We start from the raw sequence: 25,183 nt of genomic DNA on the forward strand, positions 1-25,183 counted from the left end.
AAAATGGTTGATTAAAAGTTTTGTTTTTCTCTTTTTTTCCTTTTTTTTAAAAAAAAATACAGTATTTTTTTTAAGAATGTGCTGTCAAAAATACATATTTTGGACACTAAACAGTACAACAAAAAGTTTAATCCAAAAATAATTACATTTAAAAAATTGTTGATTAAAAGTTTTGTTTTTCTCGTTTTTTACGTTTTAAAAAAAAAATACAGCATTTTTTTTTTAGAATGTGCCGTTAAAAATACATATTTTGGACACTAAACAGTACAACAAAAAGTTTAGTCTAAAATAATTACATTCAAAAAATGGTTGATTAAAAGTTTTGTTTTTCTCTTTTTTTCCTTTTTTTTTTTAAATGCAGTATTTTTTTTTTTAGAATGTGCTGTAAAAAATACATATTTTGGACACTAAACAGTACAACAAAAAGTTTAATCCAAAATAATTGCATTTAAAAAATCGTTGATTAAAAGTTTTGTTTTTCTCGTTTTTTACGTTTTTCTTTAAATACAGTATTTTTTTTTTAAATACAGTATTTTTTTTTATTTAGAATGTGACGTTAAAATACATATTTTGGACACTAAACAGTACAAAAAAAAGTTTAGTCCAAAATAATTAAATTTAAAAAATGGTTGATTAAAAGTTTTATTTTTCTCGTTTTTTACGTTTTTTTAAAAAATACAGTATTTTTTTTTTTTAATGTGCCATCAAAAATACATATTTTGGACACTAAACAGTACAACAAAAAGTTTAGTCCGAAATAATTACATTCAAAAAATGGTTGATTAAAAGTTTTGTTTTTCTTGTTTTTTAAGTTTTTTTTAAAAAATACAGTATTATTTTTTTAGAATGTGCCGTCGAAAATACATATTTTGGACACTAAACAGTACAACAAAAAGTTTAGTCCAAAATAATGACATCAAAAAATGGTTGATTTTTCTTGTTTTTTACGTTTTTTTAAAAAAATACAGTTGTTTTTTTTTAGAATGTGCCATCAAAAATACATATTTTGGACACTAAACAGTACAACAAAAAGTTTATGGATGGATAGTCTAAAATAATTACATTCAAAAAATGGTTGATTAAAAGTTTTGTTTTTCTCTTTTTTTCCTTTTTTTTAAAAAAAAATACAGTATTTTTTTTAAGAATGTGCTGTCAAAAATACATATTTTGGACACTAAACAGTACAACAAAAAGTTTAATCCAAAAATAATTACATTTAAAAAATTGTTGATTAAAAGTTTTGTTTTTCTCGTTTTTTACGTTTTAAAAAAAAAATACAGCATTTTTTTTTAGAATGTGCCGTTAAAAATACATATTTTGGACACTAAACAGTACAACAAAAAGTTTAGTCTAAAATAATTACATTCAAAAAATGGTTGATTAAAAGTTTTGTTTTTCTCTTTTTTTCCTTTTTTTTTTTAAATGCAGTATTTTTTTTTTTAGAATGTGCTGTAAAAAATACATATTTTGGACACTAAACAGTACAACAACAAGTTTAGTCCAAAATTATTACATAAACAAAATGGGTGATTAACTCTTTTATCGATCTGCTCTATGATACAGCAGATCGATAAAAGTTTTGCTTTTCTCGTATTTTACATTTTTTAAAAATACAGTATTTTTTTCTTTAGAATGTGCCGTTAAAAATACATATTTTGTACAACAAAAAGTTTAGTCCAAAAATAATAACATAAAAAAAATGGTTGATTAACTCTTTTATCGATCTGCTGTATTATACAGCAGATCAATAAGTTTTGTTTTTCTCCTTTTTTAAAAATACAGTTTTTTGTTTTTTTTAATGTGCCGTTAAAAATACATATTTTGGACACTAAACAGTACAACAAAAAGTTTAGTCCAAAATAATTAAATTTAAAAAATGGTTGATTAAAAGTTTTGTTTTTCTCGTTTTTTATGTTTTTAAAAAAATACAGTATATTTTTTTTTAGAATGTGCCGTCAAAAATACATATTTTGGACACTAAACAGTACAACAAAAAGTTTAATCCAAAATAATTACATTTAAAAAAATCGTTGATTAAAAGTTTTGTTTTTCTCGTTTTTTACGTTTTTTTTTAAAAAATACAGTATTTTTTTTTTTAGAATGTGCCGTCAAAAATACATATTTTGTATAACCAAAATTTTAGTCCAAAAATAATGACATCAAAAAATGGTTGATTTTTCTCGTTTTTTACGTTTAAAAAAAAAAAAATACTGTATTTTAAAAAAAAATACTGTATTTTTTTTTTTTTTAGAATGTGCCGTTAAAAATACATATTTTGGACACTAAACAGTACAACAAAAAGTTTAGTCCAAAATAATTACATTCAAAAAATGGTTGATTAAAAGTTTTGTTTTTCTCGTTTTTTACGTTTTTTTTTAAAAATACAGTATTTTTTTAAAAAATGTGCCGTCAAAAATACATATTTTGGACACTGAACAGTACGACAAAAAGTTTAGTCCAAAATAATTACATTGATTAAAAGTTTTTTTTCCTCGTTTTTTACGTTTTTTTAAAATACAGTATATATATATTTTTTTTACAATGTGCCGTTAAAAATACATATTTTGTACAACAAAAAAGTTTAGTCCAAAATAATGACATCAAAAAATTGTGGATTTTTAATTGTTTTTTAAGTTTTTTTACGTTTAAAAAAAAAACTGTATTTTTTTTAGAATGTGCCATCAAAAATACATATTTTGGACACTAAAAAGTACAACAAAAAGTTTAGTCCAAAATAATTACATTCAACAAATGGTTGATTAAAAGTTTTGTTTTTCTCGTTTTTTACGTCTTTTTAAAATACAGTATTTTTTTTTTTTAGAATGTGCCGTCAAAAATACATGTTTTGGACACTAAACAGTACAACAACAAGTTTAGTCCAAAATTATTACATACAAAAATGGTTGATTAACTCTTTTATCGATCTGCTGTATGATACAGCAGATCGATAAAAGTTTTGTTTTTTACGTTTTTTGAAAATACAGTATTATTTTTCTTTAGAATGTGCCTTTAAAAATACATATTTTGTATAACTAAAAATTTAGTCCAAAATAATGACATAAAAAAATGGTTGATTTTTTTCGTTTTTTAGTTTTTTTAAAAAAAATACAGTATTTTTTTTTTTTTAATGTGCCGTTAAAAATACATATTTTGGACACTAAACAGTACAACAAAAAGTTTAGTCCAAAATAATTACATTCAAAAAATGGTTGATTAAAAGTTTTGTTTTTGTCGTTTTTTACGTTTTTTTTAAAGAAAAATACAGTATTTTTTTTAAAATGTGCTGTCAAAAAGACATATTTTGGACACTAAACAGTACAACAAAAAGTTTAGTCCAAAATAATTACATTGATTAAAAGTTGTTTTTCTCGTTTTTTACGTTTTTTAAAAATAAAGTATATATATATTTTTTTACAATGTGCCGTTAAAAATACATATTTTGTATAACAAAAAAGTTTAGTCCAAAATAATGACATCAAAAAAATGGTTGATTTATCGATCTGCTGTATCGCCCACCCCTTTAGTAGTCTGGTCACTCACGAGCACGCGCCTTGCCCACCTCTTGCGTGCGCGCCGCCGACGGAGTGACGCGTTTTGCGCATTTCCTGCAGTAAGCGCGCGTCCGAGGGGGACGGGAAGCAAACGAGGGGCGGACCGACCGACCGACGGACGGACGCGCGCGCGGAGCCACCGAAGAACGGCAGGCAGAGGAAAAACCGAACGACGAACGAAGCGACGCCGCGATGGACGGAGGCGGTTTGTGAGTAAAAAAAAACCCACACCGCGGCACTGCGAGACTCCCGCAGCCGAGAAGCGAGCTCGGTTCGAGCCAGCTCCAATCCGCGGGGGATTATCATCCCTTCGAGGGGAGGCAGCCCCGGACTGGGGGGGCTGGAGACCGGAGCGCCAATCCCGGATGGCTAGGCGCGGCTGCTCTCGCTCTCCCCCACCCTGACCCGGGCGAGGCGCACCGTGGACGGCGAGAGAGGGCTGGGGCGGGCGGGGGAAGACGAGCTCCAGGGGACGTCGGAGGCCGTCAGTCGGCGTTCCCGCCTGTTCGGATCCCCGGCCTGTTTCCGCTTGTAAACAAACACGAGTGGGACATCTTCATCCTTCATCGTCATCCCCACACTTGTGCCATGGCTGAAGGTCCACGCGTCAGTGTGGAATGTAGCAGGACGGTGTAGTGACACACACACACACACACACACACACACACACACACACACACACACACACACACACACACACACACACACACACACACACACACACACACACACACACACACACACACACATATATAGACAAGTAAAAACACACACTAGTTGGCAGCCATGCCAGTCTTCAGTGGCCTCCTCAAGGTGCGCGTGTGCGAGGCGGTGGACCTCAAGCCCACCCCCTGGGCCCTGCGTCACGCCGTGGGCAAGAGCGGCTCCTTCCTGCTGGACCCCTACCTGGCCCTCAACCTGGACCAGAACCGGCTGGGCCAGACGGCCACCCGCACCAAGACCAACAGCCCCGCCTGGCACCAGGAGTTCTGCACCGAGGTCCGCGAGGGACGCAGCCTGGAGCTGTCCGTCTTCCACGACGCGCCCATCGGCTACGACGACTTCGTGGCCAACTGCACCATCCAGCTGGAGGACCTGCTGCAGAACGGGACCCGGCACTACGAGGACTGGGTATGTGACCCGGGGGCCTTCTTGCGTGTTGAAGTCATGGAAAAAAAAATGCATTTTTTTCCCGACATCAATAGTTGCTCTGTTGACTCCATCAAAGGTCAGCCGTGGTCTTCTTTGACCCGGTTTGTTGTCGCCACGCATTGACCGGATTCTAGTTCTACTGTACTCCGACCTTTGCCGAGATTTGCCACCAAACCAAACCAGACTTAGGCCAGTGGTTCCCCATTATTTTTGATCACGCCCCCCACTAGGGGACATCATCTTTTCACGCCCCCCTTAATGAAAATATTGTTAAAGGGTAACCACGCTTTTTAAAAAAAAATTTGTCTATCATTCACAATCCTTATATGAGACAAAACACATGTTTTTATTTTTTATGCATTCTAGCTCATAAATAAATGCTAGCAAAAGTCAGCTAACAGGAGTCGCTCTATTTCGCCTATAAAGAGCTCTAAAAAAACTTCCATTATTGTTTCATATACATCCTGTAAGTATATATTTAATATAGTAACTGTCATGTTTGGGCCGACGTTCAATAAGTCAGTTACTCGAACGATGAATGAAATCGTAAAAATCCATATTTTGGACACTAAACAGTACAACAAAAAGTTTAGTCCAAAATAATTACATTAAAAACCGACATCAATAGTTGCTCTGTTGACTCCATCAAAGGTCAGCCGTGGTCTTCTTTGACCCGGTTTGTTGTCGCCATGCATTGACCGGATTCTAGTTCTACTGTACTCTGACCTTTGCCATGATTTGCCAGCATTCCAAACCAGACTTAGGCCAGTGGTTCTCCATTATTTTTGATCACGCCCCCCACTAGTGGACATCATCTTTTCACGCCCCCCTTAATGAAAATATTGTTAAAGGGTAACCACGCTTTTTTTTGAATTTTGTCTATCATTCACAATCCTTATATGAGACAAAACACATGTTTTTATTTTTTATGCATTCTAGCTCATAAATAAATGCTAGCAAAAGTCAGCTAACAGGAGTCGCTCTATTTCGCCTATAAAGAGCTCTAAGAAAACTTCCATTATTGTTTTATATACATCCTGTAAGCATATATTTAATGTAGCAACTGTCATGTTTGGGCCGACGTTCAATAAGTCAGTTACTCGAATGATGAATGAAATCGTAAAAATCCATATTTTGGACACTAAACAGTATAACAAAAAGTTTAGTCCAAAATAATTACATTAAAAATCGACATCAATAGTTGCTTTGTTGACTCCATCAAAGTTTAGCCGTGGTCTTCTTTGACCCGGTTTGTTGTCGCCACGTATTGACCAGATTCTAGTTCTACTGTACTCCGACCTTTGCCGAGATTTGCCAGCATTCCAAACCAGACTTAGGCCAGTGGTTCTCCATTATTTTTGATCACGCCCCCCACTAGTGGACATCATCTTTTCACGCCCCCCTTGATCAAAATATTGTTAAAGGGGAACCACACTTTTTTTTGGAATTTTGTCTATCATTCACAATCCTTATATGAGAGAAAAACACATGTTGTTCTTTTTTATGCATTCTAACTCATAAATACATGCTAGCAAAAGTCAGCTAATAGGAGTCGCTCTATTCCGCCTATAAAGAGCTCTAAAAAAACATCTGAAAACCTCCATTAACGTTTTATATACATCCTGTAAGCATATATTTAATGTCATATTTGCAAAAGTCAGCTAATAGGAGTCACTCTATTCCGCCTATGAAGAGCTCTAAAAAAACCTCCATTTTTGTTTTATATACATCCGTTAAGCATATATGTAATGTAGTTACTGTCATATTTGGGCCGACGTTCGATAAGTCAGTTACTCGAACGATGAATGAAATCGTAAAAATATTTAAATAAAAAATCGACATCAATAGTTGCTTTGTTGACTCCATCAAAGGTCAGCCGTGGTCTTCTTTGACCCGGTTTGTTGTCACCACGCATTGACCAGATTCTAGTACTACTGTACTCCGACCTTTGCCGAGATTTGCCAGCATTCCAAACCAGACTTAGGCCAGTGGTTCTCCATTATTTTTGATCACGCCCCCCACTAGGGGACATCATCTTTTCACGCCCCCTTAATTGAAACACTATTAGAGGGTAACCATGCTATTTTTTGGAATTTTGTATATCATTCACAATCCTTATATGAAACAAAAACACATGTTTTTCTTTGCTATGCATTCTAACTCATAAATAAATGCTAGCAAAAGTCAGCTAATAGGAGTCGCTCTATTCTGCCTATCAAGAGCTCTAAAAAAACCTCCATTTTCGTTTCTAGTACTACTGTACTCCGACCTTTGCCGAAATTTGCCAGCATTCCAAACCAGACTTAGACCAGTGGTTCCCCATTATTTTTGATCACGCCCCCCACTAGGGGACATCATCTTTTCACGCCCCCTTAATTGAAACACTACTAAGCATATATGTAATCTAGTAACTGTCACATTTGAGCCGACGTTCGATAAGTCAGTTACTCAAACGATGAATGAAAATAACCTCGATAAGTTTGCCAGCCTTAATAATCGCTATGTGCAAGTGGTGGCCACTCTATGCATCTGCGAGCGTTTGTGCTACATGCATATAAACGTTCCTAATAAAAAATATAATATCTGTAAAACTCTCGACGGTTTGTATTACTGCATTGAATTAAAATGGTGTAAAAACGGTGATTAATAACCTAACCTTGATACAATTATAGACGGCATACAAGCGTTGAAAACTAGCTATTAAAATGTCACACCGTAATCAAATAATAATAATAATGGATTTTATTTGTAAAAAGCTCTTTACATTGAGTAAACAACCTCAAAGTGCTACAGTGTATTAAAAAATAAATAAATAAAAATATAAAAAAAAACAAAAAACTACAACAACCAAATAGCTAGAACTAGTATGCATATATCTAAAAAAATGCTTTTTTGAAAGCATCCACAGTCTGTGGTGCCCTCAGGTGGTCAGGGAGAGCGTTCCACAGACTGGGAGCGGCGGAGCAGTAAGCCCGGTCTCCCATTGTTCGTAGCTTTGTCCTCGGAGGTTGGAGGAGGTTAGCCTGTCCGGAGCGGAGGATTTGGGGGTGAGTAGTTCTTTGACTAACTTCTATAAACATATTCATGTCTCAATAACTAAGATACAGTATTCACATTTAATGCTAATTGCTGTCTTTGCGCAAAGTGGTCAACATAAACTCCACGTTGTCGCGTTGAAATAGACGGAGGCGTCTTTAACAGGAAGTAAACTCGCGTGGCGTCGCATAAACCGGACATGAGTGGAAATGATCACCTAATTTGTTTTAATTAAAAATAAACATAAGACAAATTAAAATCGAAGAAGATAAACATATTTAAACATAATGGTAAAATATACAAGAAATACAAGTTTATTGCATTTGAAAGGGAATACTTGCATTATTATTGATTGATTGATTGAGACTTTTATTAGTAGGTTGCACAGTGAAGTACATATTCCGTACAATTGACCACTAAATGGTAACACCCGAATAAGTTTTTCAACTTGTTTAAGTCGGGGTCCACTTAAATTGATTCATGATACAGATATATACTATCATATATACTATCATCATAATACAGTCATCACACAAGATAATCACATTGAATTATTTACATTATTTACAATCAGGAGTGTGGAGGGGGGGTGGGGTGGGGGGGTGGGGATATGGACATCAAGTAGTGGACATAGAGAGAGAGAGAGAGAGAGAGATCAGAAGGCATAAGAAAAAGAATCTGCATTTGATTGTTTACATTTGATTATTAGCAATCCGGGGAGGGTGTTAGTTTAGGGTTGTAGCTGCCTGGAGGTGAACTTTTATAGCGGTTTTGAAGGAGGATAGAGATGCCCTTTCTTTTATACCTGTTGGGAGCGCATTCCACATTGATGTGGCATAGAAAGAGAATGAGTTAAGACCTTTGTTAGTTCGGAATCTGGGTTTAACGTGGTTAGTGGAGCACCCCCTGGTGTTGTGGTTATGGCGGTCATTTACGTTAAGGAAGTAGTTTGACATGTACTTCGGTATCAGGGAGGTGTAGCGGATTTTATAGACTAGGCTCAGTGCAAGTTGTTTAACTCTGTCCTCCACCTTGAGCCAGCCCACTTTAGAGAAGTGGGTAGGAGTGAGGTGGGATCTGGGGTGGAGGTCTAGAAGTAACCTGACTAGCTTGTTCTGAGATGTTTGGAGTTTAGATTTGAGGGTTTTGGAGGTGCTAGGGTACCAGGAGGTGCATGCGTAATCGAAAAAGGGTTGAACGAGAGTTCCCGCCAGAATCCTCAAGGTGCTTTTGTTGACCAGAGAGGAAATTCTGTAGAGAAATCTCGTTCGTTGGTTAACCTTTTTGATTACCTTGGTTGCCATTTTATCACAGGAAAGGTTGGCCTCTAGAATGGAACCTAGGTAGGTGACCTCATCTTTCCTGGTGATGACACTGTCACCTACTTTTATGGTGAAGTCATTGACTCTCTTAAGTTTGATGTGGGACCCAAACAGGATGGATTCTGTTTTACCCAAGTGGATGGATAGCTTGTTGTCAGCGAGCCAGGTGCAGGTTCTACAGAGCTCAGCACTGAGGATTTTCTCCACCTGTGACTTGTCCTTGCCGGATACCAGCAGGGCAGAATTATTATTATGTATTATTATTTCAAAATACTGTTGACAGTAATATTGTCTATCGACAATAATTTGTGGGTCAATATATCGTCAAGCACAATCTGTTATCAGCCCAGGCCTAATAACATGTAATATTTACATACTTTGCTCATTTTATGCATATGGCGGCGTAGTAATTTCACAGACATCTCACAAAATGTGCTTTTCCCTCCAACAAACAACACCAAGCTCCATGTCGCAGTATTGCTAAGAGCTAAACAACATATACAAGCCACCAACATAAGAAAACCATCACTTACTGTACAATGTCTGCTATCACTGGGATGGCGACGGATGGTTTGATTGATTGATTAAAACTTTTATTAGTAGTTTATGTTTACAAATTCCGGGAATAAGTCCATGGACACAGGAGGACTTTAAAGGCAATAACCTTTAAGTATTTCAATGAGTAGTAAATAGTACTTTTTACTTTTGTTTAGCTATTGTGTACCATTGATTGTGTTTTGGTCAAACAATTGTATGTAATACAAGATTATAAGGAACTAGTTGTGTGAATGCTCCAAAACATTCACACATATGGTTTTCTACACCAAAATTCATCCATCCATCCATCCATTTTCTACTGCTTGTCCCTTTCAGGGTCATCTATTTATTATTATTCTTCTTCTCCAGATTTTGGCGCGTTCTACCTTCCACCTTTTTACCCGACTTAAACCATTCCAACTTCAAACTGTTCAGCCTATTCGGGAATCACGGTCTTTCCCTTGACAAATTCCAACAATTCCCAGATTTCCCAGAATTCCAGGTTTTCCGGGACATTTTTCCCAATTCAAAATGAATTGGCCATTTTTCAAACTTCCACCATTTGCACATTTTTCAAACGATTCAAACCATTCCACCGTCAACATATTCCACTCATCCTGGAAATTCAAACTTATCTTTTTTACAAGTTACATTTTTTTCCAGGAATTCCAAAAATTCCCGTTTTTTCAAACCCTTTTTTCACGCTTTTTTTCTGTTGACAACTTCTTCCACATTTTTCAACCCACTTCAACTGTTCCACTGTCAAATCATTCCTCTTAATCAGGACAAAAAACAAAGTTGTTTTTGGAACTGGAAAAATTCCTGGTTTTCCTGAAATTCCAGGAATTTCATAATACCATTTAAAGTTAAAGTACCAATGATTGTCACACAAACACACTAGGTGTGTTGAAATTTGTCCTCTGCATTTGACCCATCCCCTTGTTCACCCCCTGGGAGGTGAGGGGAGCAGTGGGCAGCAGCGGTGCCACGCCCGGGTATCATTTTTGGTGATTTTAACCCCCAATTCCAACCCTTGATGCTGAGTGCCAAGCAGGGAGGTAATGGCTCCCATTTTTTTAGTCTTTGATATTGGGTTTGAACGCACAACCTACTGATCTCAGGGCGGACACTCTAACCACTAGGCCACTGAGTAGGTTATTTCTCAAATAAAAATGTTACGACTTCAACATTTCTCGACCGATTTGAAAAATTCCAACACTAACCATTCAGAACTTTCAAGTTTTTTTTTAGCATTTTTTCAGAAAATTCCCTCTTTTCCCGAAATTTCCATGAAATCCCATTGAAAAGAATGGAACATTTTTCAAAGTTACACAACTCCCAAATTTTTTATCTGATTCAAACTGTTCAAAATATTCAGCCTGTTCAGGAATTGTGTGCTCCCTTTCAACAATTGTAAAAAAAATTCCCGGATTTTCCAGAATTTCCCGTTTTTAGGGACATTTTCCACATTCAAAATGAATTATCCATTTTTCACACTACCACAATTCCCACATTTTTCATCCTATTCAAAGCATTCCAACATCAACACATTCTACTCTTCCAACTAACACTTTCCCAAGTTCCAAACCAAATTCCGGTTTTCTTGGAAATTCAAACTCTTCAACATTCAAACCATTCCAACATTCAAACTATTCTCACATTCATACTACATTCTGTCAGCATTTCAGTTCAACTTCAGCATTGGAGAATTCACACGCTATTCCTTCAGGAATTGCCTCTTCTAGTTTAAATATTGTGTTGATGTTGTTAGTTCATTGTTATGGTCGAAAGCACTTACTATGAATAAATAAAAAACATTTACTGTTAATGCATGTGATCGGTATTGATATTGGCTGATCTCACTCATGGATGATCAGTATCGCCTTGATCGGAGCATCCCTGCTAAGTGTTTCTTCGAAATGACAGCTAGCCTCGCGTACATATTTCAGGACGTAATGTAATATTTGTTATTCTTATAGACAGACCTGTGTGTTGACTTCCTTACCTGTCGTCACCTGACAACCTCTGAGGAAGGCAACAGTTGTAGCCCAAACCGTCAGATACGGAAGTAAACACACAGGTCTGCTAAGAATAAGAATAAGAAATTGCATAATTTTTTGAAGACCTAATTTACCTCTTTGGAAGTAACGTAATCCCATCTGATTTCCGAGTATTTCGGTCGTCATGGTCCAGTTCATTCGACGTGATCGACTAAAAGTGTCCTAGTAGCAGAGATGAATGGTATGAACACTTCCTGTAGTCATGATTGTCACCAAAATTGCAGGCGCCAACATTTTCTCTCTTTCGTCTTCCCGACATGTTTCATGATAGCGTAATACACAAAATCGTAACGTCTGATTTTTTTTGGTCCTCTTCTATGTTTGTTGTGCAGTTGACTTGACAACTTTTCGGTCGGTTGGTAAGTGAGGTGTCCATTGGAAACGTTACGTAACGTTAAGAAGCGAGCTATGTGAGCTACATGCTAACACTACGGTCAAATTTGAAGAGCAACATTGATAATACTAGTAAAAGGGATGCCAGCCAGTTAAGAGCTTGCGCTAGATTAGTGGTGTCCAAACTACGGCCCGCGGGGCAAGTGCGGCCCGCAGACATCTTTAAATTGGCGAGACGTCATGAGTTTATTAAGAAATCTTGCCCATAGGGAGATTGCATTAATTTTAAAAGTCTAATAATTTTGATGTTGCTATTTTATTGCCATCTAGTGGACAACATGAGTTATTCCTGGTCAATGACAGAATGCGCAGCATTTATTTATATGATCCAATGCAAAGAACCTTCCCTAGTCATGGTGACAAAAAAAAATTCCAACCAACACAAAATGTCAACAGACATGGTCAATGAACTTTGTGGATATTATCAAAAAATGCTCAAACACCTTTAAAAAATTCTAAATTACACCCAATTACACACTTATCCATGTTTGGCGCCGTTTAGCTGCTTAAATTTTAATTTACCCTCTGGATTAATAAAGTACTTCTGATTCTGATTCTATATTTCTGATTGATGACAAAACTTTAAGGAGGTCCTCACAGAAGTAAACAAGCTACCAGTCGAACTTTCACATACTCTTAATATCCAATTCAATTAATTATATATCCATTATATAAATTTATGGGTAAGCTATATTTGTATAGGCTCTCGATCTATCTATCTATCTATCTATCTATCTATCTATCTATCTATCTATCTATCTATCTATCTATCTATCTATCTATCTATCTATCTATCTATCTATCTATCTATCTATCTATCTATCTATCTATCTATCTATCTATCTATCTATCTATCTATCTATCTATCTATCTATCTATCTATCTATCTGTATATTTTTGTATCTACAGTATATCTATATACATTATACAGTATATATACACACACACACACACATATATATATATATATATATATATATATATGTGTGTGTGTATATATATATATATATATATATATATATATATATATATATATATATATATATATATATATATATATATATATATATATATATGTGTGTGTGTATATATATATATATATATATATATATATATATATATATATATATTAGGGCTGCAACAACTAATCGATTAAATCGATTATGAAAATAGTTGGCGATTAATTTAGTCATCAATTCGTTGGATCTATGCTATGCGCATGCGCAGAGGCTACTTTTATTTTAATTTAAATTTTATTTATTTAAAAAAAATAAACCTTTATTTCTAAACTGCAACATTTACAAACAGCTGAGAAACAATAATCAAAATAAGTATGGTGCCAGTATGCTGTTTTTTTTCAATAAAATACTGGAAAGGCTAGAAATGTAGTTTGTCTCTTTTATCCGATTATTAATCGATTAATCGAAGTAATAATCAACAGATTAATCGATTATCAAATTAGTTGTTAGTTGCAGCCCTAGACACTGAGTTGACAGCTTGGGTTTTTAGCGCAGTGCCGTACACGGTTGATGAGGTTCGAGGCCCGGACTGAACAGAACCAGGGGCTGCAGCAGGCAGGTTAGCTTAAAAAACAAAACGATTCATCTCACACCTTCCCTGTCCATTAGCAGAGCTTTATTTTAAGATGTGTAGCGAAGCCTGCTTTTTGTGACAAGTGATGGGAGTAAACACAGAGCTTAAACAAGCTTAAAGGACACATATCACTGTTAGAATTTAGGGGTGTGAATATTAGGGCACCTAACGATTCGCTCTGATTCTGATTCCTGGGCTGAGTATTAGATTCAGAATCGATTCAAACCGATTCTTGCAATGTATTATTCAGTATAATAATAAATAATGGAACTTTTTCAAAACAGGTTTCAGGTAGAAAAGCTTCTGTTTGCATGGAAATGGCTTAAAAAAACGCATTTTCACAAATTGATTGTATTTTTAAATAGATTTTTGAAAATTATAAATCGATTTAGAATCGAGACGAATAAGAATCGATTTTTTTGGTGCACTCCGAGTTAGAATGTTATGAAACATGTACTATGGTACATTTTTTACTAAGGTACATTTTTAGTCTACTTTGTTGATTTCGCCCCCTTGTGTGCATTATCCATTCCATCCTTTGTAACTGAGCTACTGTGTGGGACAATTTCCCTTGTGGATCAATAAAGTTTGTCTAAGTCTAAGTCTAAAAGCTGTTCAAGCCAGGTCCAATTGTGCGGGTCAAACCTTCCCAACTCTGTGCGGTCGTAGGTGGAGACCGACAAGCTTATCTCACCACAGCTGTGGCTCAGACAGACTGAGGATCCTTTCATTCCTTACGGTTTCTTGTCATGTAATCTACTTGGACTCGGGACCGCCATGGCGGACGCTGCATCCATCCTTTACGGGAGCGGATAAAGGCCTGTTTGTTTTGGCCCTGAGAGTTTGTCCTCGACGGCAACATGTGATCCCCGTCCCAAAAAAACACTTAGTTTTTTTATCTAGTCTCACCTCACGTCGGGGAATTCGCTCGCTTCGACGGACCACAAGTGCTGTTCGGAGTTCAGCGTGTTCGCTCTTTGGCGAGTGCCTCAATTGAGGTAGTTAAAGGATGAATTATCACACATTCCAAGGGATGGTTCCTATATTATGTAGAATGCTGGACTCATTTTAAACAACATGACTTATACATGCAACCCCACCGCCGCAGGGACGCATTCCATAAAAGGGTGAGTCTGTCCCACAAACACAACCTGCAAAACATGCGCTGAAAACACGATGTTTCCCCACAAAAATGCTTTATGTTGCAAGGAGGTTTGTTTTCATTCCAATGCATTGTGCACCACACAATATTTCGGTACCGGTACCAAATGTATTTCGATACTTTTCGGTACTTTTCGATACATTTCTAAATAAAGGGCACCACAAAAAAATGGCATTATTGGCTTTATTTTAACCAAAAAATCTTACTGTACATTAAACATATGTTTCTTATTGCAAGTTTGTCCTTAAATAAAATAGTGAACATACAAGACAACTTGTCTTTTAGTAGTAAGTAAACAAACAAAGGCTCCTAATTTAGCTGCTGACGTATGCAGTAACATATTGTGTCATTTTCCATTCTATTATTTTGCCAAAATTATTAAGGACAAGTGGTAGAAAATGAATTATTAATCTACTTGTTCACACTGCAAAAAATCAGTGTTCAAAAACAAGAACAAAGAAATACCAAAATGAGGGGTATTTTATTTGAACTAAGCAAAATGATCTGCCAAAAGAACAAGAAAATGTGGCTTGTCAAGACTTTCCAAAACAAGTAAAATCAGCTAACCTCAATGAACCCAAAAATAGCTTAAAATAAGTATATTCTCACTAATAACAAGTGCACTTTTCTTGGTAAGAAAAAAAAGAGACCTTTTTGCTCAATATGTTGAAAAATATTCTTAAATGAAGTAAATGCTAGTGCCATTATCTTGACATAATGATATGCGCTCGGCATCATGTTTTTTTTTTTCATGCTTGAAGTAAGAAATTATTACTTAAAAAGTAGTTTTATACTTGTGAGTGTTGATGACACAACAGTTGATATTCTAGTTTCAAGCATGTTTTACTCAATATAGCTCATCAAATCTCAGCAACAAGCTGTAATATCTTACTGACATCATTTAGGACCAAAACCCTTAAAACAAATAAAACATAAAATCTGCTTAGTGAGAAGAATGATCTTATCAGACAGAAAATAAGCCAATATCACCCTTATTTGAGATATTCAATTTTACTTAGATTTCAGTTTTTGCAGTGCATTTACTGTTAATATCTGCTTACTTTCTCTTTTAACGTGTTCTATCTACACTTCTGTTAAAATGTAATGATCACTTATTCTTCTGTTGTTTGGATACTTTACATTAGTTTTGGATGATACCACAAATTTGGGTATCAATCTGATAACAAGTCGTTACAGGATCATACATTGGTCATATTTAAAGTCCTCATGTGTCCAGGGACGTATTTCCTGAGTTTATAAACAAAATATACATTTAAAAAAAAAAAAACGAAAAAAGATTTTGTGATGCTAAAAAATATCGACTAGATACGCTCCTGTACTTGGTATCATTACAGTGGATGTCAGGTGTAGATCCACCCATGGCGTTTGTTTACATTGCGACTAGGGCTGCAACTAACAACTAATTTGATAATCGATTAATCTGTCGATTATTACTTCGATTAATCGGATAAAAGAGACAAACTACATTTGTATCCTTTCCGGTATTTTATTGAAAAAACCCAGCAAACTGGTACCATACTTGTTTTGATTATTGTTTCTCAGCTGTTTGTAAATGTTGCAGTTTATGAATAAAGGTTTATAAAAAAACAAAAAAAGTAGCCTCTCCGCATAGCGTAGATCCAACGAATCGATGACTAAATTAATCGCCAACTATTTTTATAATCGATTTTAATCGATTTAATCGATTAGTTGTTGCAGCCCTTATTGTGACGCCGGTGAGCTTCGGTGTGTAGTGAAGCATGTTTGACTATTCCTCGTCCTGCTGGGATGATACTTGTAAGAAACGTACTTTATTTGTCGCCATGGAGGCGAGGATTAGTGATTTAGAAGTAGCTACAACACTGCAGACTGATGGACGTTAGCCATGTTTTAAAGCACCTCTTCCTGAGGGCGTTTCAGTGTTATAACTTCACCTTTATCTTTAGTTTTTAAGCCAAAATGCGTCCATTTTCCCTTTTCTGTCTACACACTGTGTCTGCTGTAAGTACTCCGTGATTGTGCGCTGCTGAACATGCTCCTCTGCTTGTAAAACCAACAATGACACGACGGGGGGGGCGGGGGCTTGGGGACCGGTACTTTTTAGAGGTGGTATAGTACCGAATATGATTAATTAGTATCGCGGTATACCGTACAACCCTATTTGGATCAAAACCTTGAAATTTGGGCTGACATGGCTGAAAACTGTATCCCGATGTAAGTGTTTATCGGTCAATATCGATAATTGTTAATAAATTGTATGACCTATCGAAAATAGAGACAAGGAGAAAAATATATTGAATGTAAAGCACAGGTGTCAAACTCAGGGGCCCGCGAAAGCCTGTAAATAATGTGCATACTTCATCTTTCTTAGTAAATGTTTCCATTGTTTCCATTTTGACAGAAAAACATGTACCGTATTTTCCGGACTATAAGGCTCACTTAAAATCCTTTTTTTCTGCTTAAAACTCGACAGTGCGCTCATAACCTGGTGTGCCTAATGTACGGAATAATTCTGGTTTTGCTTACCGACCTTGAAGCAAATTTATTCGGTACATAAGTCTGACCAGTAGATGGCAGTCAAACATAAGAAAAACGTGTAGACTGCTATATGATGGCAATAGGACTCAAGTAAACAACACCAACATTTTATATGTACCATTGAAAATATCGAACATTACACACGGCGCTACACCGGGTTATAAGGTGTTATAATCTTTATAAAAAATATATTTTAATTGCGCCTTATAGTCTGGAAAATACGGTAATAAAAAACACATATGTCACTAAAGTCCAGTTTGGATAAAGATGTTTTCCTCTCACTACAAGAGAAACCGCTTCCCTTTCAGCCGTAGTTTCTTTGTAAGACTCTCAACACAGTGTTTAAAGGACAATTTCTGCTCCAGGTAAAATCCCAGACACTCGTTCAGTCATTTTCTCATTTAGTCTAACAATCATCCTGGTGTCTTCCTTGACTTTGAAAAGCACATCATTTTAGCTTTGTCAGAATTGAGCGCAAGTCTTTTTTTCTCGATTAACATTAAACAGCAGATTGTGGACGCTCTGGGGCACTTGCTAAGGATGAGTCAGAACAATACAAAACAGCGTCCTGATGTCATCCGCATGAAAATGAAATTTGTCGTCAGTTAACTTATGACCCAAGGCATCGCTATAGATCAGGCCTGGGTAATTATTTTTCCTCGGCGGGCCAAATTTAGAGACAAAAATGTGTCTGGGGGCCCAGTATATCTATTTACAAAACCTCACAATAATGTCTGATTAAATGCTAAAAACGTCATGACAGACCGCCTTAAAAAACAGAATGGAATTGTAATTTTCTTTACTGAATGAGACAACCAGAATGTACATGAAAATAAAGAATGTGGGATTTACAATATTAACTATGGACGATAAAACACTGAATATTGACAACATATGAACGTCACACCCCTTCTTGATCGACATATTTTACAAACAAGCGAAACGCATCAAAAATGCAACAAACAGTGAAATATGAACGCAAAGGATTAAAAAAAAAACCCCACCTACAATCTGATATATCTTATATACACTATCGTTCAAAAGTTTGGGGTCACCCAAACAATTTAGTGGAATAGCCTTCATTTCTAGGAAAAAGAATAGACTGTCGAGTTTCAGATGAAAGTTCTCTTTTTCTGGCCATTTTGAGCGTTTAATTGATCCCACAAATGTGATGCTCCAGAAAGTCAATGTGCTCAAAGGAAGGTCAGTTTTGTAGCTTCTGTAACGAGCTAAAGTGTTTTCAGATGTGTGAACATGATTGCACAAGGCTTTTCTAATCATCAATTAGCCTTCTGAGCCAATGAGCAAACACATTGTACCATTAGAACACTGGAGTGATAGTTGCTGGAAATGGGCCTCTATACACCTATGTAGATATTGCACCAAAAAGCAGACATTTGCAGCTAGAATAGTCATTTAGCACATTAGCAATGTATAGAGTGTATTTCTGTAAAGTTAAGACTAGTTTAAAGTTATCTTCATTGAAAAGTACAGTGCTTTTCCTTCAAAAATAAGGACATTTCCATGTGACCCCAAACTTTTGAACGCTAGTGTATCACTAAGCTTTAGAACTTTGTTATAAAAATCTCCTTTCTGCGTCTGTCCCTGACACCCGCATTTTTTCTCTGGAAACTCTCTGTGGAAACGCTCCCCACCCACACTGCTTGGTGTCTGGTCTGAGCTGCTGTGACGTAGACTACCATAGTAACTAATTAGATGACCGTAGTATCATCGGCGGGCACTCGAACGAGTATGACGATCCTCCTGGTAGGGGTGTATCCCTTTATGGAGGATGCCTGTGTGTGACTTTGTTTAACGAGGGGAGACTGGTGCACAGACAGTCACCACACGATCCTTGACAGAATCGGGTCAGGGTCCATGGGTATGGAGTCCAAGACGACTGGGGACCCTTTTCTGCTGCAGCCTTCCTTCCGCCATCGCAGCCGTTGTGGTAGTTCTTAAATTTACCGTCTTCCGCCGGCTCCGCCGTTGAGGTCTTCACCGTATCCCTGGCTAGGGGGCAGTCAGGTACTAGGCCTTGTCCCTAGTGTGTGAATGTTGTCTGTCTATCTGTGTTGGCCCTACCTACTCAGTGGCCTAGTGGTTAGAGTGTCCGCCCTGAGATGGGTAGGTCATGAGTTCAAACCCCGGCCGAGTCATACCAAAGACTACAAAAATGGGAGCCATTACCTCCCTGCTTGGCACTCAGCATCAAGGGTTGGAATTGGGGGTTAAATCACCAAAAATGATTCCCGGCCACGGCCACCGCTGCTGCTCACTGCTCCCCTCACCTCCCAGGGGGTGATCAAGGGTGATGGGTCAAATGCAGAGAATCATTTCGCCACACCCAGCGTATGTGTGTGTGTGACAATCATTGGTACTTTAACTTAACTTATAAATAGCTTCACGCATCTGTTGTCCCTCAGCCGTCCCAAGCTAAGGTCAGCCCGTATGGATCATTTTGCTGATTGAACCCCACCACCATTGATTAGTCGTTCCACGCTTCATCACAACACCCCACCCCGCCTCCCACAACAGCCACACCCACTTTACCCCCCTAATTAACTCAACCTCCCTGTGTCTGTTGGTATTTATTTTTAACACATTATTTGTTGTTGATATTGTATTTCAACTGCAGAGTAGCCAACTTTTACATTTGATGACAATCAAGTGTTTTATTCTATAAATTGTTTACAACAACTTGTTTTTTGGTATAAATCTGAGTTTGGTAGCAGCTTAAAAAAAACAATTACCAAACAAATTCAAATAACGTCTACATAGTTTTTAAGATACAAGAAGCCACTCTTTGTATTCGTTGGTCCCACTTAATTGATTGCAGGCTGTGGAATTTCACATAAAACTTTAATAGTTCTACAAACTAAAACGTTTTTTTTTTTGGAATACTAAAAAAATTAACTTGTTTGCCAAAAATGACAAATGACAAATCTTGCATAAAATGAGCCATTTTTTTCAGGCCCGCAGCATATTCTAAAAATAAAAATGAAATAATCAAAAGGAGAAAACTCAAAAAGCAAATTGTTGAAACATTACAAGATATATTACTTTTTTTATATTAGGCACTGTAAATATTTTAATTTGTCCCCAAATCATTACATTTTTATATGTTATATGTACAAACCCCGTTTCCTTATGAGTTGGGAAATGGTGTTAGATGTAAATATAAACGGAATACAATGATTTGCAAATCCTTTTCAAGCCATATTCAGTTGAATATGCTACAAAGACAACATATTTCATGTTCAAACTCATCAACTTTATTTTTGTGTGCAAATAATCATTAACTTTAGAATTTGATGGCAGCAACACGTGACAAAGAAGTTGAGAAAGGTGGCAATAAATACTGATAAAGTTGAGGAATGCTCATCAAACACTTATTTGGAACATCCCACAGGTGTGCAGGCTAATTGGGAACAGGTGGGTGCCATGATTGGCTATAAAAGTAGATTCCATGAAATGCTCAGTCATTCACAAACAAGGATGGGGCGAGGGTCACCACTTTGTCAACAACTGCCTGAGCAAATTGTTGAACAGTTTAAGAAAAACCTTTCTCAAGCAGCTATTGCAAGGAATTTAGGGATTTCACCATCTACGCTCCGTAATATCATCAAAGGGTTCAGAGAATGTGGAGAAATCACTGCACGTAAGCAGCTAAGCCCGTGACCTTCCATCCCTCAGGCTGCACTGCATCAACAAGCCACATCAGTGTGTAAAGGATATCACCACATGGGCTCAGGAACACTTCAGAAACCCACTGTCAGTAACTACAGTTGGTCGCTACATCTGTAAGTGCAAGTTAAAACTCTCCCATGCAAGGCGAAAACCGTTTATCAACAACACCCAGAAACGCCGTTGGCTTCGCTGGGCCTGAGCTCATCTAAGATGGACTGATGCAAAGTGGAAAAGTGTTCTGTGGTCTGACGAGTCCACATTTCAAATTGTTTTTGGAAATTGTGGACGTCGTGTCCTCCGGACCAAAGAGGAAAAGAACCATCCGGATTGTTCTAGGCGCAAAGTGTAAAAGGCAGCATGTGTGATGGTATGGGGGTGTATTAGTGGCCAAGACATGGGTAACTTACACATCTGTGAAGGCACCATTAATGCTGAAAGGTACATACAGCTTTTGGAGCAACATATGTTGCCATCCAAGCAACATTACCATGGACGCCCCTGCTTATTTCAGCAAGACATTCATAGTAAAAGAGTGCGGGTACTAGACTGGCCTGCCTGTAGTCCAGACATTGAAAATGTGTGGCACCTGCAATAGCAGAAGGGAGACCCCCGGACTGTTGAACAACTTAAGCTGTACATCAAGCAAGAATGGGAAAGAATTCCACTTCAAAAATGTGTCTCCTCACTTCCCAAACCAAAACTGAGTGTTGTTAAAAGGAAAGGCCATGTAACACAGTGGTGAACATGCCCTTTCCCAACTACTTTGGCACGTGTTACAGCCATGAAATTCTAAGTTAATTATTATTTGCAAAAAATAAATAAATTTGATGAGTTTGAACATGAAATATGTTGTCTTTGTAGCATATTCAACTGAATATGGCTTGAAAAGGATTTGCAAATCATTGTATTCTGTTTATATTTACATCTAACACCATTTACCAACTCATATGGAAACGGGGTTTGTAAATTTATAAGGTGGCGACTTGTCCAGGGTGTACCCCGCCTTCCGCCCGAATGCAGCTGAGATAGGCTCCAGCGCCCCTCGCGACCCCGAAAGGGACAAGCGGTAAAAAATGGATGGATGTTAATTTATATTTTTAATTTTATATTGTTATTTGTTGTTTTTTTTATGTATCATACCAATTGTAATTCATCCACAAAAGGAAATGGGATTCTCATCATTGAGATCAACTTGCTATCTTTAGGATGTATAAAAAAAGGATCCTATTCCATTCCATGCCGTTCCATTCTAGCATACGCTCCTCTGGTCCCTCCATCCCTCCATCCCTCCATCCCTCCATCCCTCTCTCCCTCCGGCGGGCCCGCGGGCACCGGGTGAAATATTAACCAGGCTTTGATGCTTATTAATTGCCAGTAATTGAGATGTTCTGTGAAGAGCGTCCCCATGGCGACGGCAACAGGCCGGCCCCTTGGCGACAGCCTACAGAGGATGAGAGAAGAAGAAGTAGCACAGGAAGTGACAACTCGTAGGATTTACATTATAGTGTACGTCGCTATTGCTTCTAGGACGTTCTTCCTCTTCATGACTCGCTATAAAAGAAGAATGTCAGCAGGTGCAGGATCATTAAACAGGCAAAGTCACAACACTTTTCAACACTTTGAAGCACGGCTGCACTCAGACATGTTTCCATCACAATGACTTTATCTTAACACACTCACACACACACACGCACGCACACACACACACACACACACACACGCACACACACACAAGCACACACACACACACACGCACACACACACACACACACACACTTGCCAGATTAACCACTGAGAAACAGCAAATTATCATGCTGCATTATGTGGAAAAATAGCTTTATTTTGTACAGAAAGTCTTGCACTTCAGTAGAAAAACTAACACTTTTTGGCTGTTTGTTTTATTTTTTAAAAAAATAAGTAAACAAATGTTGGATTTTGTACAAAAAGAAAAAAATACTAAGATATTTTGGGCAATGCTTGGATTTATTTCATTAGAAAAAAATAGTTTGATCTGTAGAAAAAAAGGTTGGATTTTGTACAAAAATAATTGCACTTTAGCAAAACTAACATATTTACATAGCACTTGAATCTGAGTTATTTGATTATATAGTATTTGATGTTTTTTTAAAAAAAAAAGTGGATTTTGGAGAAAAACATTTGCACTTTCGTAGAAAAACAATTTTTTGGGGCGTTGTGTGAATTTTGAAAAATATGTATTTAATGTTATTGAAAATCATAGGTGACTTCAAAAAAATTAATAATTACACTACAGTAGAATAACTAGCATATTCTGGGCAATGATTGGGTTTATTTTATTTAAAAAAAAATGTTATCTGTAAAAAAAAAAGTGTTCGATTTTGTACAAAAATAGCTTCACTTTAGTAGACATAGTAACATATTTGCACACAGCTGGAATCTGAAGTATTTAAAATTATAGTGTTTGATGTTTTGTAAAAAGAAAAAAAAGTAGGATTTTGTAGAAAAATAATTTCACTTTTGTAGACATTTTTTTTGGGGGGCAGGGGGGAGGGGCGTTGCTTTAAAAATAATATTTAATGTTCTTGAAAAAAACACAATGATTTTGTTTGAAATATATATTTATTAATGCTAGGTGACATTACAAACCTGTAAGAATTACACTATAGTAGAATAATAAGTTGCATATTTTGAGCATGGCTTAAATTCATTTTGTCAGAAAAAAAATAGATCTGTAAAAAAAGTTTGGATTTTGTACCAAAATAATTTCACTTTAGCAGAACTAACATATTTGCACACAGCTTGAATCTGAATTATTAAAAAATATAGCTTGTAACGTTTTGTAGGGGAAAAAAAGTTGGATTTTGTAGAAAAATAAATGCACTTTTGTAAAAAAAAAAAAAAAAGTTTTTTTGGGCCTCGCTTGAATTTGTATAGTTTGAAAACATTTTTATTTAATGTTATGGAAAAAATTAAAAATATTTTGTTCAAAATGTTTGACTTAAAAAAAAAACTAGGAATTATACTACAGCAGAATAACTAGCATATTTTGGGCAATGCTTGGGTGTATTTTATTAGAAAAGAAAGGTTGGATTTCATAGAAAAATAATGTCACTTTAGTAGAACTAACATAAAAAGGAGGGAAAAAGTTGGATTTTGCAGAAAATTAATTGCACTTTCTGTAGAATTTTTTTTTTTTTTTCAGCATTGATTTAATTTGTACTACTTCCATCCATCCAATTTTTACCGTTTTAATATTAAGTGTTACTGAAAAAATTTAGATTTTGTTCAAAATGAATGTAGTTAGTAATAGGTGACATTAAAAACGGTAAGAATTACACTATAGTAGAATAACTAGCATATTTTAGCCACAGTTTGGGTATATTTTATTACAAAAAATGCTTTGATCTGTAAAAAAAAAACAAGAAAAGTTTTTCTTATTTATTGTGATTCTACATTGATTCAGCATTTTTTTAAAATGGATTATAAAAATAAAATAAAAAATGTGATTAATCAAATTTTTTTAAGTACTTTTTAGGCAATCTGTAAAAATTGATAAATAAAAAAAATATTTAAAAAAATAAATATTTTTTGGCCATCTACATGCTTACTTGCTATGTGTCATACTGTACCAACCACTACAAGCAAAAAGAGGTTTTGAAAATGTTTTATTATAATTATTATACCAAATAATACATTGCGAGAATCGTGTTGAATCAACAATCAATTCTGAGTCAGATCGTCGCCCCAGGAATCAGAATCGGATCAAATCGTGAGGTACCCAAAGATTCCTACAGTTATAATTTAATGGTTTTTTTTTTCTTGAGGCGGTATAGCTCGGTTGATAGAGTGGCTGTGCCAGCAACTTGAGGGTTCCAGGTTCGATCCCCGCTTCCACCATCCTAGTCACTGCCGTTGTTTCCTTGGGCAAGACACTTTACCCACCTGCTCCCAGTGCCACCCACATTGGTTGAAATGTAACTTAGATATTGGGTTTCACTATGTAAAAGCGCTTTGAGGCACTAGAGAAAAGCGCTATATAAATATAATTCACTTCACTTCACTTATACAAAAGGATGTGAATCATAATTAAGAGCAGTATTAAATTTTGGGGTAGAATCTCATTAAACAAAATCAGTTTTCTTTTAAATAAAATAGCCATTTTTCAGAGCT

At 36.3% G+C, this 25,183-nt stretch overlaps 1 protein-coding gene across 1 annotated transcript in view; it reads left to right on the forward strand.

Moving 5' to 3' along the window:
* Positions 1–3,616: 3,616 nt before the first annotated feature.
* prkcea (protein kinase C, epsilon a) overlaps positions 3,617–25,183 on the forward strand; it is a 78,726-nt gene continuing 57,159 nt past the window's right edge. Inside the window, exon 1 of the mRNA XM_062055408.1 lies at positions 3,617–4,682. Coding sequence (XP_061911392.1) covers positions 4,338–4,682 — 345 coding nt within the window. The 5' untranslated portion in view covers positions 3,617–4,337. The remainder of the gene's footprint in view (positions 4,683–25,183) is intronic.

Source organism: Entelurus aequoreus, linkage group LG08 (assembly GCF_033978785.1).
Source record: "Entelurus aequoreus isolate RoL-2023_Sb linkage group LG08, RoL_Eaeq_v1.1, whole genome shotgun sequence".
NCBI lineage: Eukaryota > Metazoa > Chordata > Actinopteri > Syngnathiformes > Syngnathidae > Entelurus > Entelurus aequoreus.